General features: G+C 45.8%; 1 protein-coding gene across 1 annotated transcript in view; it reads right to left on the reverse strand.

Moving 5' to 3' along the window:
- FYTTD1 (forty-two-three domain containing 1) overlaps window positions 1-12,877 on the reverse strand; it is a 49,697-nt gene that overhangs the window by 14,062 nt on the left and 22,758 nt on the right. The window contains exons 5-7 of the mRNA XM_033958777.1: window positions 11,871-11,967; window positions 1,873-1,937; window positions 1,236-1,310 (exon numbers count right to left, since the gene is read on the reverse strand). Of these exons, the coding sequence (XP_033814668.1) occupies window positions 1,236-1,310; window positions 1,873-1,937; window positions 11,871-11,967 (237 nt within the window). The remainder of the gene's footprint in view (window positions 1-1,235; window positions 1,311-1,872; window positions 1,938-11,870; window positions 11,968-12,877) is intronic.

A 12,877-nucleotide genomic window follows, 5' to 3' on the forward strand; every position in this document is an offset into this window, starting at 1 on the left:
GAACAGGCGTAGGAGAGGGAGCATGTTTATTTTAGACATATGGTTCAGCAAAGTGGAAGGAATAGCGTCTGGAGCATGTGGTGGAGATGGGCACAAAGAATGACATTGATGGAGGGGTGTAGAGAAATAAAGAGGTCTCTATTGGTAGGTCAATGAGGAACGTTTGAAGTGTACGTAGAAATGGACAGGGAACCAACAAAGTGACTTAAGACAGTGGCAGACGTGTGTGCAGCAGAATTTGAATTGATTGGATGGGAGAGCGATGGTTCAGTGGTTCTCAGAAGCAGGTTGTAACAATTTAAGCAGGAGGTGATGAGTATGAGTAAGGGTTTTCAACATGAATTGAGATTGCAGGGTGGTCAACAGGAGTAATGTCAGGAAAAATTTCACAAATGTCTGGAATGCCCTCCAGGGATTAGACAAGTTCCTGCTGAACAAGAACGTGAGCTGGTAGTCTCAGTTAGGGCGATGGTCCTTGACCAGAGGGCCGACACGTGAGCAGACTGCTGGACATGATGGACCATTGGTCTGACCCAGCAGCGGCAATTCTTATGTTCTTTATTCAAAAAGACATGCAATAAACACAGAAGATCCCTAAATAGAAAGAGGATGATATCAAAACAAAACTTAAATGACCTCAAGGATGTTGGTGTGTTATGATGGGCAGATGGAACCACCAGCTATGACAGATCAGGATGGGCTGGAGCAGGCTTCAATAGCAAGTCCGATAGTTGGGACTTTAGGACAGGGCTGAGCAGACCTCTATGGACAAGAAAGATCAGGATCAAGTATGCAGATTTTATGTCTGTTTAATTATGAATTGATAATGAATGTGACTGGATCTGCTATCATCTACTATGTTATTATGTGTTGAGAAAGGGTGATAGTCTGCTGGATACATGGCCAGACACAAAGGGGTCAAAGACGACCTCCAAGGCTAAGTCTGTGCGTGCACACACACAACATATATGTGAACTTCACAACTAGGTCCCAGCACATGCTCATCTCATGTGACTGTCTGAGCTATGGGTCAGTAGGACAAATCTTTACACATCTGTGGATAAAAATGCTATATAACATTCCTCTCAGCATTCAAGAAGGTATTTATGAAATAATCATAATTAAGCACTGCATATTGGCAATATCAAATTGCAACCAGAACAGGGAAAATATTCTGTCTACATTATTGGACCCTGAGAGAAGAGAGAGCGAGAGCACAAGCTGTTTTTACTTACACCGGTGTGAGAATAGCTGCTGGGTTGTCTATGGATACAGTCAGAATGCCGCCACTTGTGGTGGATGTCCTCCATCTAGTTTGGAAAGAAAGCTTGCTGTTAGCAGGAGCCACTTACCAAGAGATGTTCTGCTTCTTATTAAAAGCAACAATCTTAATGAGAAGCAGGCAGTCTGCAGCTTATGACCTTAACACCCCCAATAACCTCAGGACACTCAGTATTCCCTTGTTAGCCAGAAGAGGCAGAATTTTCCAGTATTGTGAAAAATCAGATCTGCAAAAAACAAAAAAAACACAAACCAAACCAAACACCCCACCCTCACACTTCATGGACAATTTATGTGTGGCAGATTTCATAACTGAGCTTCCAGTCAATTTTCAAAACCTGCAAGTTATATATCACAATAAATTTTAAAAATCTCCATTGCAGACATGTCGATTTCATGCTAGCCCACACTGCTACTGACTGCTTCAACACACCACCACCTGATCATCCACCCAAATCCATTCCTTCTGTAATGTCAAGCCATGCTGCAACTGTCAGTAACCCAATACATTCTCTGTTATTTTCAGCTTTGATGGGTTTGTGTTATTCCATCCCACACTCAGGTCTGCAATTCCTAACACTGGCCACTTACAATCGACTTCTTTTGATTGCTGGCTCCTCCTCCTGCTGGGGCTCTGTTTGTAGCTGGGCCTGGACCTGAAAGCATGAAATCAGTTTAAAACAGATTTCCCAGAAGGATTCCAGACACCCGTACTTTTTACAACACAGAAATACTTGAAGAAAGAATGCATTGCCAGAGGCTGTGGTAAGAGCGGATAGTGTAGCTGGCTTTAGGAAAGGTTTGGACAATTTCCTGGAGGAAAATTTTGTCCATAGTCTGTTATTGAGAAAGACATGGAGGAAGCCACTGCTTGCCCTGGATCGGTAGCATGGAATGTTGTTACTCCTTGGTTTTTGGCCAGGTTCTAGGGACATGGATTGGCCACCATGAGAACGGGCTACTGGGCTTGGATGGACCATTGTGCTGACCCGGTAAGGCTATTCTTACGTTCAAGCTATAAACAGAGGACATTTTACAAAATACAAAGAAATTCTCTTACAGGGTAATCTCTTCATGAAAAAGGAAGCAATACCAGATACAGTGGTTTCTTATCTATCAACATACAGAGAAAACCATATTACCTACCTGTAGCTTGTGTTTTCTGTGGGCAGCAGAATGCAAGATCCCACACCTGGTGATATTTGACAGAGCCCATGCAGGAAAATTTCTCTGGGACAAGTACATCTTCTAAAAGCTTTGAAGCAGCACTCCTGTGCATGAGCAGGACTTTCTCATTCACTACAGAGAAGATAACTTCCAAGTGGAAGAGTATATGAGGACCTGCACTTTGCTCTCCACAGACATTTGGACAAGTAACTTCTCAAAGGAGAAGCAGAATGGCAATAGAAAAATGTAAGGTGCACAAAAGGACTGATGGGATAACTGAGCCCGCTCAAACCCTTTAAAGGGCACCGTACGGTATTTTGACTCCATTTTGGAGGGAACGGCAGTTACCGCATACGGGGATTCCAGATTCCGCAAAAAAGCCTGCCGGAGGACCGGGTTCAACGGGAGGCGGGGAGACTCCCTAGGTGGGGAAGGCAAATCCTGCCCTGCCAGGAATTCCTTAGAATACTGGGACCCCACCAAGAGGTCCAAATCCAAGGCTCGTCCCATGTCCTGAACAAACTTCGAAAACGAGGATGGACGCAGACCGGACCGGTCATCCTCCGGGGTAGGCGAGTGAGGGCAACGAGCCGCTGAAAAGGAAGGAGAGGCCTCGCGGGAATAGCGGGGCTCGCGGCCAGCCCCCACATCCAACCCCCAAGAAGCAGCGCCGAGAGAAAGCGCTGGGGTCGGACCTCAGGGTCCGGGGCATCGAAACCTTCCGATGCCTTGGAGAGGAATCCCGGGAACCCCGGAGCGAACCCTTACGAGGGGGCGATCGAAGCAACCTCGGGTTCGAAAGGGAAAGATCAGAGACCCGAAGAGCCTCGACGTCCCTGGCCCGCGGGGAGCGACCCCGCCTCGGAGAACCCCGAGAACGTTTCGGCCTCTTGGAATGGCGCTTCGCCCAAGGCCGGCCCGAAGGCAAAGAACCCCCCCGAGGCTCTGGAGGACGACTCCGAAGACGAAAGCCGTCGAGTCCGGCGCACCTTGTCTCGGGGCACTCTGACGCCCCGCTCAGGCTGGGCCGGGGCCAAAGCCGAGCCCGAGGTCGAGAAAGGCTGCAAATGGGCCAAGGCCGAGGACAGCTCCGAGGAGATAAGAGCCCGGAGCATGTCCTGAAAAACCGGGATCGCCATCATGGACGGCATGTCGGTAGCAGCTGTGCACTCCACAGAGGGCGACCTCGGTAACGAGTATTCCCTAGGAGTAGAGGACTTGGAAGACCGGGCCGGGGTCGACCCACCCGGCCCTGCCGAGGACCCCAAGGATGGCTTCTTCGCCGGAACGGCACCTGAGGAGGGAAGCGGGGACTTACCCTGAGAAGGCTTCGAGCCCGAGGACAAGGGCTTCAAGGTCGAAGACAGTCGAGGCGGGGCCAAGGAGACCGAGGCCGAGGTCAAGGCCAGGGCCGAAGCCAAGGCCGGGCCCGCCGAGGGCTCTACTACAAACAGCTCCGCCATGCGTGCACAGCGGCGGCGGAAAGCCCTAGGCTGAAAAGTCGCGCACCGGGGGCACAAATCCGTCGGGTGGTCAGCAGCCAAACACAACAGGCACCACCGATGGGGGTCGGTGATCGACAACAGCCGATCACACTTGGTGCACTTTTTAAACCCCGACAAGGGCCGGGATATGAAAAATCAAACCAGGCCGACCAACCGAGGCCACGTGGCAACGGCAATCCAGGAGGCCCCGGATGCCGAACAGCGAACTATTTTTTTTTTATTAAAACAAACGAAACAATAAAGAAAGAAGAAAACACACAGTGACTCCGATAAAATTACAAAGCCGCAGTGCTAGAAGGCACTTTACACGGAGAGAAAACAAGAACAGGGCTTCTGGCTCCGCGGAAACTTTAAAACTGAGGACCACGAGGCGGGGGATGCGCCCTCTAGTGGAGCAGGAAGGCATGCACATGCGTGGTGCAGCACAGCAGACTTGAAATTTCTTTCAAGTTTGCTTGAAAAGCTGTCCGCATCGGGGCTCCGTGGATGATGTCACTCACATGTGAGAATATGCTGCCTGCTTGTCCTGGGATAAAAATGTTTTTGATGGCACCATGACTTTTGCCATTTCACTCTTATTTGGATTTCCAAGTTATCTTTATTTAAAAAAATGGCCTTAGGAGGCAGGAGTTTCTGAAGGATGAACTAACTAATCCTACTATCATACTGGGAATCTCCGACAGTGATGAACGTGAAAGTATAGACTGATGATGACCATGTTACAGCTGTACACATCTCATTCAAGGAGGCCAACCGAAAAGTGGGTTATCAATGTAGCCATGGTATGACAAAGACCCTCCTTTTCTAGCCTTTATTTTATTCTAACTTCCTCCCCTATATGTTTGTCTGTCTGTCATCCACCCCCCCCCCCACACACTTTTCACATTTCCTGTATATAAATTGTAAACCATCTAGATACTTGTGATGGACGGTGTAACAAAAATCTATTAAACTTGGAAACTTAGCATATGCTCGGCATTGGCAATCTCAGGCTTGCTGAAATAAAAAGAAACAAAGCTAGTTGGACTAAGCACTTGTGTCTGCTTCAAGTAAGAGGCCAAGACATGTTCATTATGAGTGCATGGTTTTGGCATGGAAATCCAACACTACCTTAAGAAGGAACTTCAGATGAATGCAAAGAACCATCCACTGAAAGCTTCATTTAGGGCCAGTCACTAGGGCTTGGAGTTCACCAAAAATAACTCCTCCTAGGTCAGATATTTTATGTCACAGGAGTTTACGGCCATAGTAACATAGTAGATGACGACAGATAAAGACCCGAATGGTCCATCCAGCCTGCCCAACTTGATTCAATTTAAATTTTTTCTTCTTAGCTATTTCTGGGCAAGAATCCAAAGCTTTACCCTGTACTGTGCTTGGGTTCCAACTGCCAAAATCTCAGTCAAAACCAACTCCAGCCCATCTACACCCTCCCAGCCATTGAAGCCCTCCCCAGCCCATCCTCTCCCAAATGGCCATAAACAGACAGACACAGACCGTGCAAGTCTGCCCAGTACTAGCCTTAGTTCAATATTTAATATTGTTTTCTGATTCTAGATCCTCTGTGTTCATCCCACGCATCTTTGAATTCCGTCACCGTTTTCTTCTCCACCACCTCTCTCGGGAGCGCATTCCAGGCATCCACCACCCTCTCCATAAAGTAGAATTTCCTAATATTGCTCTTGAATCTACCACCCCTCAACCTCAAATTATGTTCTCTGGTTTTACCATTTTCCTTTCTCTGGAAAAGATTTTGTTCTACATTAATACCCTTCAAGCATTGTAATCTTGAAATAGGGACTTTAGATCATCTTTTGTTTTATTGTCCCTTTATCTTAGCCTTTTGGAATTCCATCTGGGATCAAGTAAATTGTTTACTGGAAAATCATGTAGCACTATCTTATGATACAGTATTATTTGGAACAGCTATGAGAAAAAAGGTTCAGATATCATTATTTAACAATAAATTTTTATTATTCATGACTGGAGTCGCTATTCAACATATCAACAATTGGAAGGATTTCAGTAGACTTAATTTCAACTTTTGTGGAACTCATTATGTCACATGTTCAAAATGGAAAGATCATTAGCTGTACAAAATGGAAATTATAAGACCTTTACTAGAATAAGGGGGGGCCATTCATATCTTTTTTTTGTGATGATTAAACACCAGTTATTCTATTGAAATATACACCATGAATAAGAGAGGAGGAAGGGTTCTTATTATATTGTGTATATTAATAATAATAATGGGGAGGGGGGTGAGTTATGGGTTTATATATATATATATATATACTAGTGTTTAAGCCCGTTACATTAACGGGTGCTAGAATATATGGCTGTCTGTCTTTCTTTCTTTATGTCTCTCTCCCTGCTCCTGTTTCTTTCTTCCTTTCTTTCTGTCTTTCTCCCTCCTGCAATTTTTTTCTCTCTCTCCCTGGCACCCTTTGCCTGTCTGTCTTTATTTCTGTGTCTCTCTGGTCCCCTGTCTGTCTTTATTTCTGTCTGTCTCTCTCCCTAGCCTCCTTTGTCTGTCTGTATTTCTTTCTGTGTCTCCTCCCCCCCCCCCCACTTTCCTTTGCAGAAGCAGCAGTGCTATTTCCCTTCCCCTCCAGATCCCTGTAAAGTAGTAGCAGCATTTCCCCCCACCCACCCCCCATTCCCTTCTCTCCCCCCCCACTTTCCTTTGCAGAAGCAGCAGCGGTATTTCTCTTTCCCTCCAGGTCCTTGCTGAAGCAGTAGCAGCATTTTCCCCCACCCCCCATTCCCTTCTCTCCCCCCCACTTTATTTTGCAGAAGCAGCTGTGATATTTCCCTTCCCCTCCAGATCTCTGAGAAGTAGTAGCAGCATTTTCCCCCACCCACCCCCCATTCCCTTCTCTCCCCTACCACCACTTTCCTTTGCAGAAGCAGCAGCGGTTTTCCCTTCCCCTCCAGGTCCCTGCTGAGTAGTAGAAACATTTTCCCCCACCCCCCATTCCCTTTTTACCTTGAGCTGCCCTGCTCCGTTCGGCCCCTCCCCCTTCCCTTCCCGTGTGCTGGCCTGCTGCGGCTGAAGGTTTTTTTCGGCGACTCCTCCTGTTAAAACTCCCCCCCCCTCCCGCAACCGCTCCTGTTCAAAGCGGCCTGCTGAGGTTCGCGGCCGCTGTAACGAACCTCGCAGGCCGCTCTCCAACTCGGTAGCATGTTCCCTCTGACGCGATTGCGTCAGAGGGAACGTGCTACCATGTGGAGAGCGGTCTGCGAGGTTCGTTACAGCGGCCGCGAACCTCAGCAGGCCGCTTTGAACAGGAGCGGTAGCGGCTGTTGCAGGAGGATGGGGGGGGGAGGGGGGGAATTCGTGAGCGGCGGCAGGACCATAAGGCGCCGTGCCAATTTCAAAGCAGCTGCTTTTAACATAGGCGTAGCTGAACTGTACCTGATGGAGGAAGGGAAGGAACGGTGGGGCAAATTTAGTCAACGGCAGTCCTTGTGCGGTTCGAGAGAGGGGGGGGGGTGGAGTCGGCGACTTGCAGCTTCGCGTGCCTCCCACCCCCCCTTCCCCCCGGCTCCGCCGCCGATAGTCTCCACCTGCATTGCCCCTGGCGCAGCACTCACCGGCCCGTCGGGCGGGGAACGGAGGGACAGGTTCAGGGCTGCCAGGGGGGGAGGATTGAGTCCGGCTGAGACTGGCAGGAAGAGGAAGGCGGAGCAGATGAGCCGGCACCGAAAAAAACTTTAAAGAGCCAGCCAGACCGTGAGTGCGAGCTGTTGTAAGTTTGCATGTGCACTCTTGCCAGCCACGGACATACGGATCACGGAAGCACGCGGATTAGACTGCGCATGCGCCGCCTACGGTTTTATTATATAGATATATATATATATATATATATAATTGTTGTTTTTCTTGATAGATTTACAAGTGATGTTTTCAAGACTATGTATGGTTTTAATTTGTACACTTGTTGAAAGATTAAAAATGAATAAAGATTAAAAAAAAAAAAATATCCTTCAAGTATTTGAACGTCTGAATCATATCTCCCCTGTCTCTCCTTTCCTCTAGGGTATACATATTCAGGGCTTCCAGTCTCTCCTCATACGTCTTCTGGCGCAAGCCTCCTATCATTTTCGTCACCCTCCTCTGGACCGCCTCAAGTCTTCCTATGTCCTTCGCCAGATACGATCTCCAAAACTGAACACAATACTCCAAGTGGGGCCTCACCAACAACCTGTACAGGGGCATCAACACCTTCTTCCTTCTACTGGCTACGCCTCTCTCTTTATACAGCTCAGTATCCTTCTTGTCACACTGATTTTTCACCTTTAGATCTTCAGGACTCAAAGAAACTTTCATAAGCTAGAGGAGAATAATGCTGAGATCCCAAAGCACAGCAGATGTCTTGATGGGAGGATTTAGTAGAAGCCCCACAAAGTGAACTAAAGATTATAAAGAGATAGGTTTCCCTTCTACATGGTAAAAAAAACTCCAAGGCCCAGATGCACTAAAGCCACCAATCATCACTAAACCTGTTTTGACAGCTTCAGTGATGATTGCACATGCCGACCAGATGCACAAAATGGCTCGCCGCATGTTTTTCCCCCTCGATCACCCATTTTCTAATCCGGCCATGCAAATTAGCTAAAACCCCATGCAAACTATCCAAGCAATTGATGCATTAACATCACTTTGCTATGCAAGGGTTTTAGTGATCCCAAAAAAACCAACAGGTCTGCCTGTTTTGTTAATTTTTTTTTTATGGCACAGATATTTTGCATGTTACAAGGGGGATGCAAGGGGGAGGAGTCTAAGGCCCTGATTGGTTTGACTGAGCTAATCAGGGCCTTAGACTCCTCCCCCTTGCATCCCAGGATACAGAGGGAGGAGCCCAAGACCCTGATTGGCTCAAATGTCAAAGGCCCCTCAACGCAAGAAAACTGGACATGGTGGTAAAGGTGAAAAGTGCTAGTAACAGAAGTGGCAGTATGAAGAATCTGAGAGGGCTGATTCATAACTCATGGCAACTATTTATTTTCTCTTGAAGATGTGCCAACACTGGAAATCAAGTATGTACGTTTGATTGTGTGTGTCTTGTGCTTCTTGGTGTTGCCATTGGATGAGAGATGAGAGCAGCGGTCTCAGGTAGGGGAGAAGCAAAAAACATGACATTTGAAATCATTGTTTTATTAGCAAATATTATGTTAATTGTTTCACTATACCAAGCAGACAATCAGGAGGGTCACGAGTGGTGTTCCGCAGGGGTCGGTGCTTGGACCGCTGCTATTCAATGTATTTATAAATGATCTAGAAACAGGGACGAAGCGCGAAGTAATAAAATTCACAGATGACACCAAACTATTTAATGGGGCTAGAACTAAAGAAGACTGCGAAAATTTACAAAGGGACTTGAACAAACTAGGGGAGTGGGCAACGAGATAGCAGATGAAGTTTAATGTCGAGAAATGTAAAGTCTTGCACGTAGGAAACAGAAACCCGAGGTACAGCTACACAATGGGAAGGCTGTCACTGAGAGAGAGTACCCAAGAAAGGGATTTGAGGGTAATAGTGACAAGACAATGAAGCCGTCGGCACAGTGCACAGCGGCCTCTAAGAAGGCGAATAGAATGCTAGGGACTATCAAGAAAGGTATTACAACCAGAACGAAAGAAGTTATCCTGCCGTTGTATTGGGCGATGGTGCACCCGCATCTGGAGTACTGCGTCTAATATTGGTCGCCGTACCTAAAGAAGGATATGGCGATACTCGAGAGGGTTCAGAAGAGAGCAACACGTTTAATAAAAGGTATGGGAAACCTTTCATACGCTGAAAGATTGGAGAACTGGGGCTCTTTTCCCTGGAGAAGCAGAGACTTAGAGGGGATATGATAGAGACTTACAAGATTATGAAGGGCATAGAGAAAGTGGAGAGGGACAGATTCTTCAAGCTTTCGAAAACTACAAGAACGAGAGGGCATTCAGAAAAATTAAAAGGGGACAGATTCAGAACCAATGCCAGGAAGTTCTTCTTTACCCAACGGGTAGTGGACACCTGGAATGCGCTTCCAGAGGGCGTGATAGGACAGGGTACGGTATTGGAGTTCAAGAAGGGATTGGACAATTTTCTGAAGGAAAAGGGGATAGAAGGGTATAGATAGAGGGTTACTATACAGGTCCTGGTCCTGATGGGCCGCCGCGAGAGCGGACTGCTGGGCATGATGGATCTCTGGTCTGACCCAGCAGAGGCACTGCTTATGTTCTTACGTTATGTTCTTGAGTATCTTTAATGGACCCCCGAAAGGGTTCCCCCAAGTTCAGTCCGGCATTAGACAGGGACAAGAAGGCCAATAAACAACTTCCAACAGCCCTACAATAACTAATTGGAAGACTGGCAACGGCTTACCACACCTGCTGGAGATTGAGAACAGACCGGTTATATTAGGGGGAAGCTCAGCTACAGTCGACTCTATCTAAGTGCTCGTCAGTTAAGCGCACGCTTTGGTTATCCGCACCCTACCACCACGGTCCCAGGTTTTTTTTACATTAAAGTCAATGGATGTAAACTCTGGATATTTGCAATTCAGATAAGAGCACAATCCGCTTATGCACACTGATGTCATAGGTCCAACCTCTATTCTTTCATGTTACGTTCACTCCGGTTAAATGCAATCACGTTCTGACTGGGAATGGCTAGACTTCACACAGCAGCTTAAGCACTGGGATGAGTGCTTTGCTTCCACTCAAGCTGTAGGGCATAGCTTTCCTGTACTTTAGGCTCCAGCAGCCCACATGCCATATTTAAACTGAGCCGGCTTAGCTACAGCCTCCACCACTCCCTCCTATTAAGTGCACACTCCGTTTAAGCGCATGTGGCGACACAGTCCGAGGGGCGTGAACTTAAGCAGAGTTGACTGTACTTGTATTACAGCCAAAAGTATTGTCCAGTCTCCACCTGCTGGTCATGGTGAGCTATTACCTATCAGTGAACTGTGCCAGTCTGGAGAGATGCTAAAGAAGCTTTATTTCCTAAAACAGGGAAAAAAGGCTGCCTAGGGCAATTTGGAGGAATGTAAGTATCTGGGAGCAGCAGAGGGAGCCTGTGATGGGCACACTTAAACAGTGTGAAAGGGCAAGAGGGGTGAGCTCGCATCCCTCAGGATCAAGCCAAAGCCTCATCTACTGGCACAAATGAGTGCGACTGGGAGTTGTGGAGCCAAGCTCCAAGCTCAACCAGGTATAGTTCCAAGACAGTGACCTAGGTCCGGCTGTTAGGCTCAACCACACTGAGCAGCCAGCAGAGCAGGGAGCCAGGCCAGGGACAGGAGCACCATCAGCACAACCTACCACCTACTATGAGGTAGAAAGCACGACGCAATATAGCTGGTGAAGTCACTGGCTGAATTCAGTTTTATGTTCAAGTGATTTTTGTTGAGCTCAATGCAGCAAAGGTAAATGAAAGCTCAAAATGTTAAACCAAATACAAGCATACAATAAGGAAGAAATTGTTAACATTAAGGATACAACAAGGAAAGAAATTATTAACATTAAAGATAGAAAAATCCTACAATATGGATGGTAGGAGATATTTACAATATCTGTAGAAGAACAACAAAACCTAAATAAAATAAATAGGGAAATAAATGAAATAAAATGGAAAGAATGAAGATGAGAAAACAAAACAAAACAGAAGGATAAGTAGAATGCCTAGTGCGGGAGAAACTGGTAGACAGTTTTATCTACCTCCATCTGCTGGTGGGAAGGGATAACACCCACTAATTCAGAACAGTGTAAGGAGACAATGAGAAAAAACAAACAAACAAAAAAAGTTATTCACATTCCACCAAAATTTGTGAGTGATTGAATTAAGTGAATAAAGACAGAAAATAAGCTTCTTGCATGGATGGATGGATTTTTCAAGGACAGAAAAGAATAGTAAACCCTCACCTTCAGGCCTCGTCTAAAGAGGAAAGTTGCTTGACGTGTGTCTCTTTGATGGTTTAGGAAAAAGTTACCATCATCAGTATTTCCTGGTATGCTATTACTGTAGGAAAGAGATAAAAAAACAGTGCAAGCAGCACATGGTTCATTTGACCATAAATAAGGTATTTGTGAACTACATTAATTGCAGGATTTATTTAAGCCTGCAGCAATGAAGCCACATCTAACCTAAGAATGCTTCAATCAAGTTCAAATCTGCACAAAAAGGAAAAGTCTACCAGCACTAGTAAATGTTTCTATAGCAGCATGGGACATACAGTCATGTGAAATATTCAGTTCTTTCTTAAGAAATCGCAACCTTAGAATTACAGGGTTCTAAGTGACAATTTTCAGGATTTTTAACTCCGATGACTTCCGGGTTCTATCTGACATGTAGATGTTACAACACTCACAAGGATTTATTGCAACTTAACCGTTCCTTCATTTCATAAGAAATTACATGGTTCTATGTACAGAAATTAGTCTATGCATGGGATTACAAGGTTCTAATTGCGGTACAGTTAGAACCCTGTAATTCTAAGGTCGCAAAATGTTCACATATCAATGTCAAATCTTTTTTTTTTTTTTTTTTTTATTTATCTCTGGAAAAGAAAGTGATGTAATTGCAGGTAAACAAAACTTTTCCTTGATTTACTCATGAAACAAAAGATATCCACAAAAATGTGTATTCTAACTGAGGAATAAATTAGGACACCCCAACATATCCTTCCACTTAAAAGTGACTCAAATCACACACAGGTGTATCACATCAGGTGCACCGGGCTATAATCTGTTCAGGAAAGATAGGGTTGGAAGAAAAGGAGGGGGAGTAATAATAATAATAATTTATTTCTTATATACCGCTATACTGTGAAGTTCAAAGCGGTTTACATTAAAGATACATTTTGACAGTATATGGGATACATCACATCAGATTACAGCTGATTCCAGAATTGATGGCTACGATGGAAGTT

Source organism: Geotrypetes seraphini, chromosome 9 (genome assembly GCF_902459505.1).
Source record: "Geotrypetes seraphini chromosome 9, aGeoSer1.1, whole genome shotgun sequence".
NCBI lineage: Eukaryota > Metazoa > Chordata > Amphibia > Gymnophiona > Dermophiidae > Geotrypetes > Geotrypetes seraphini.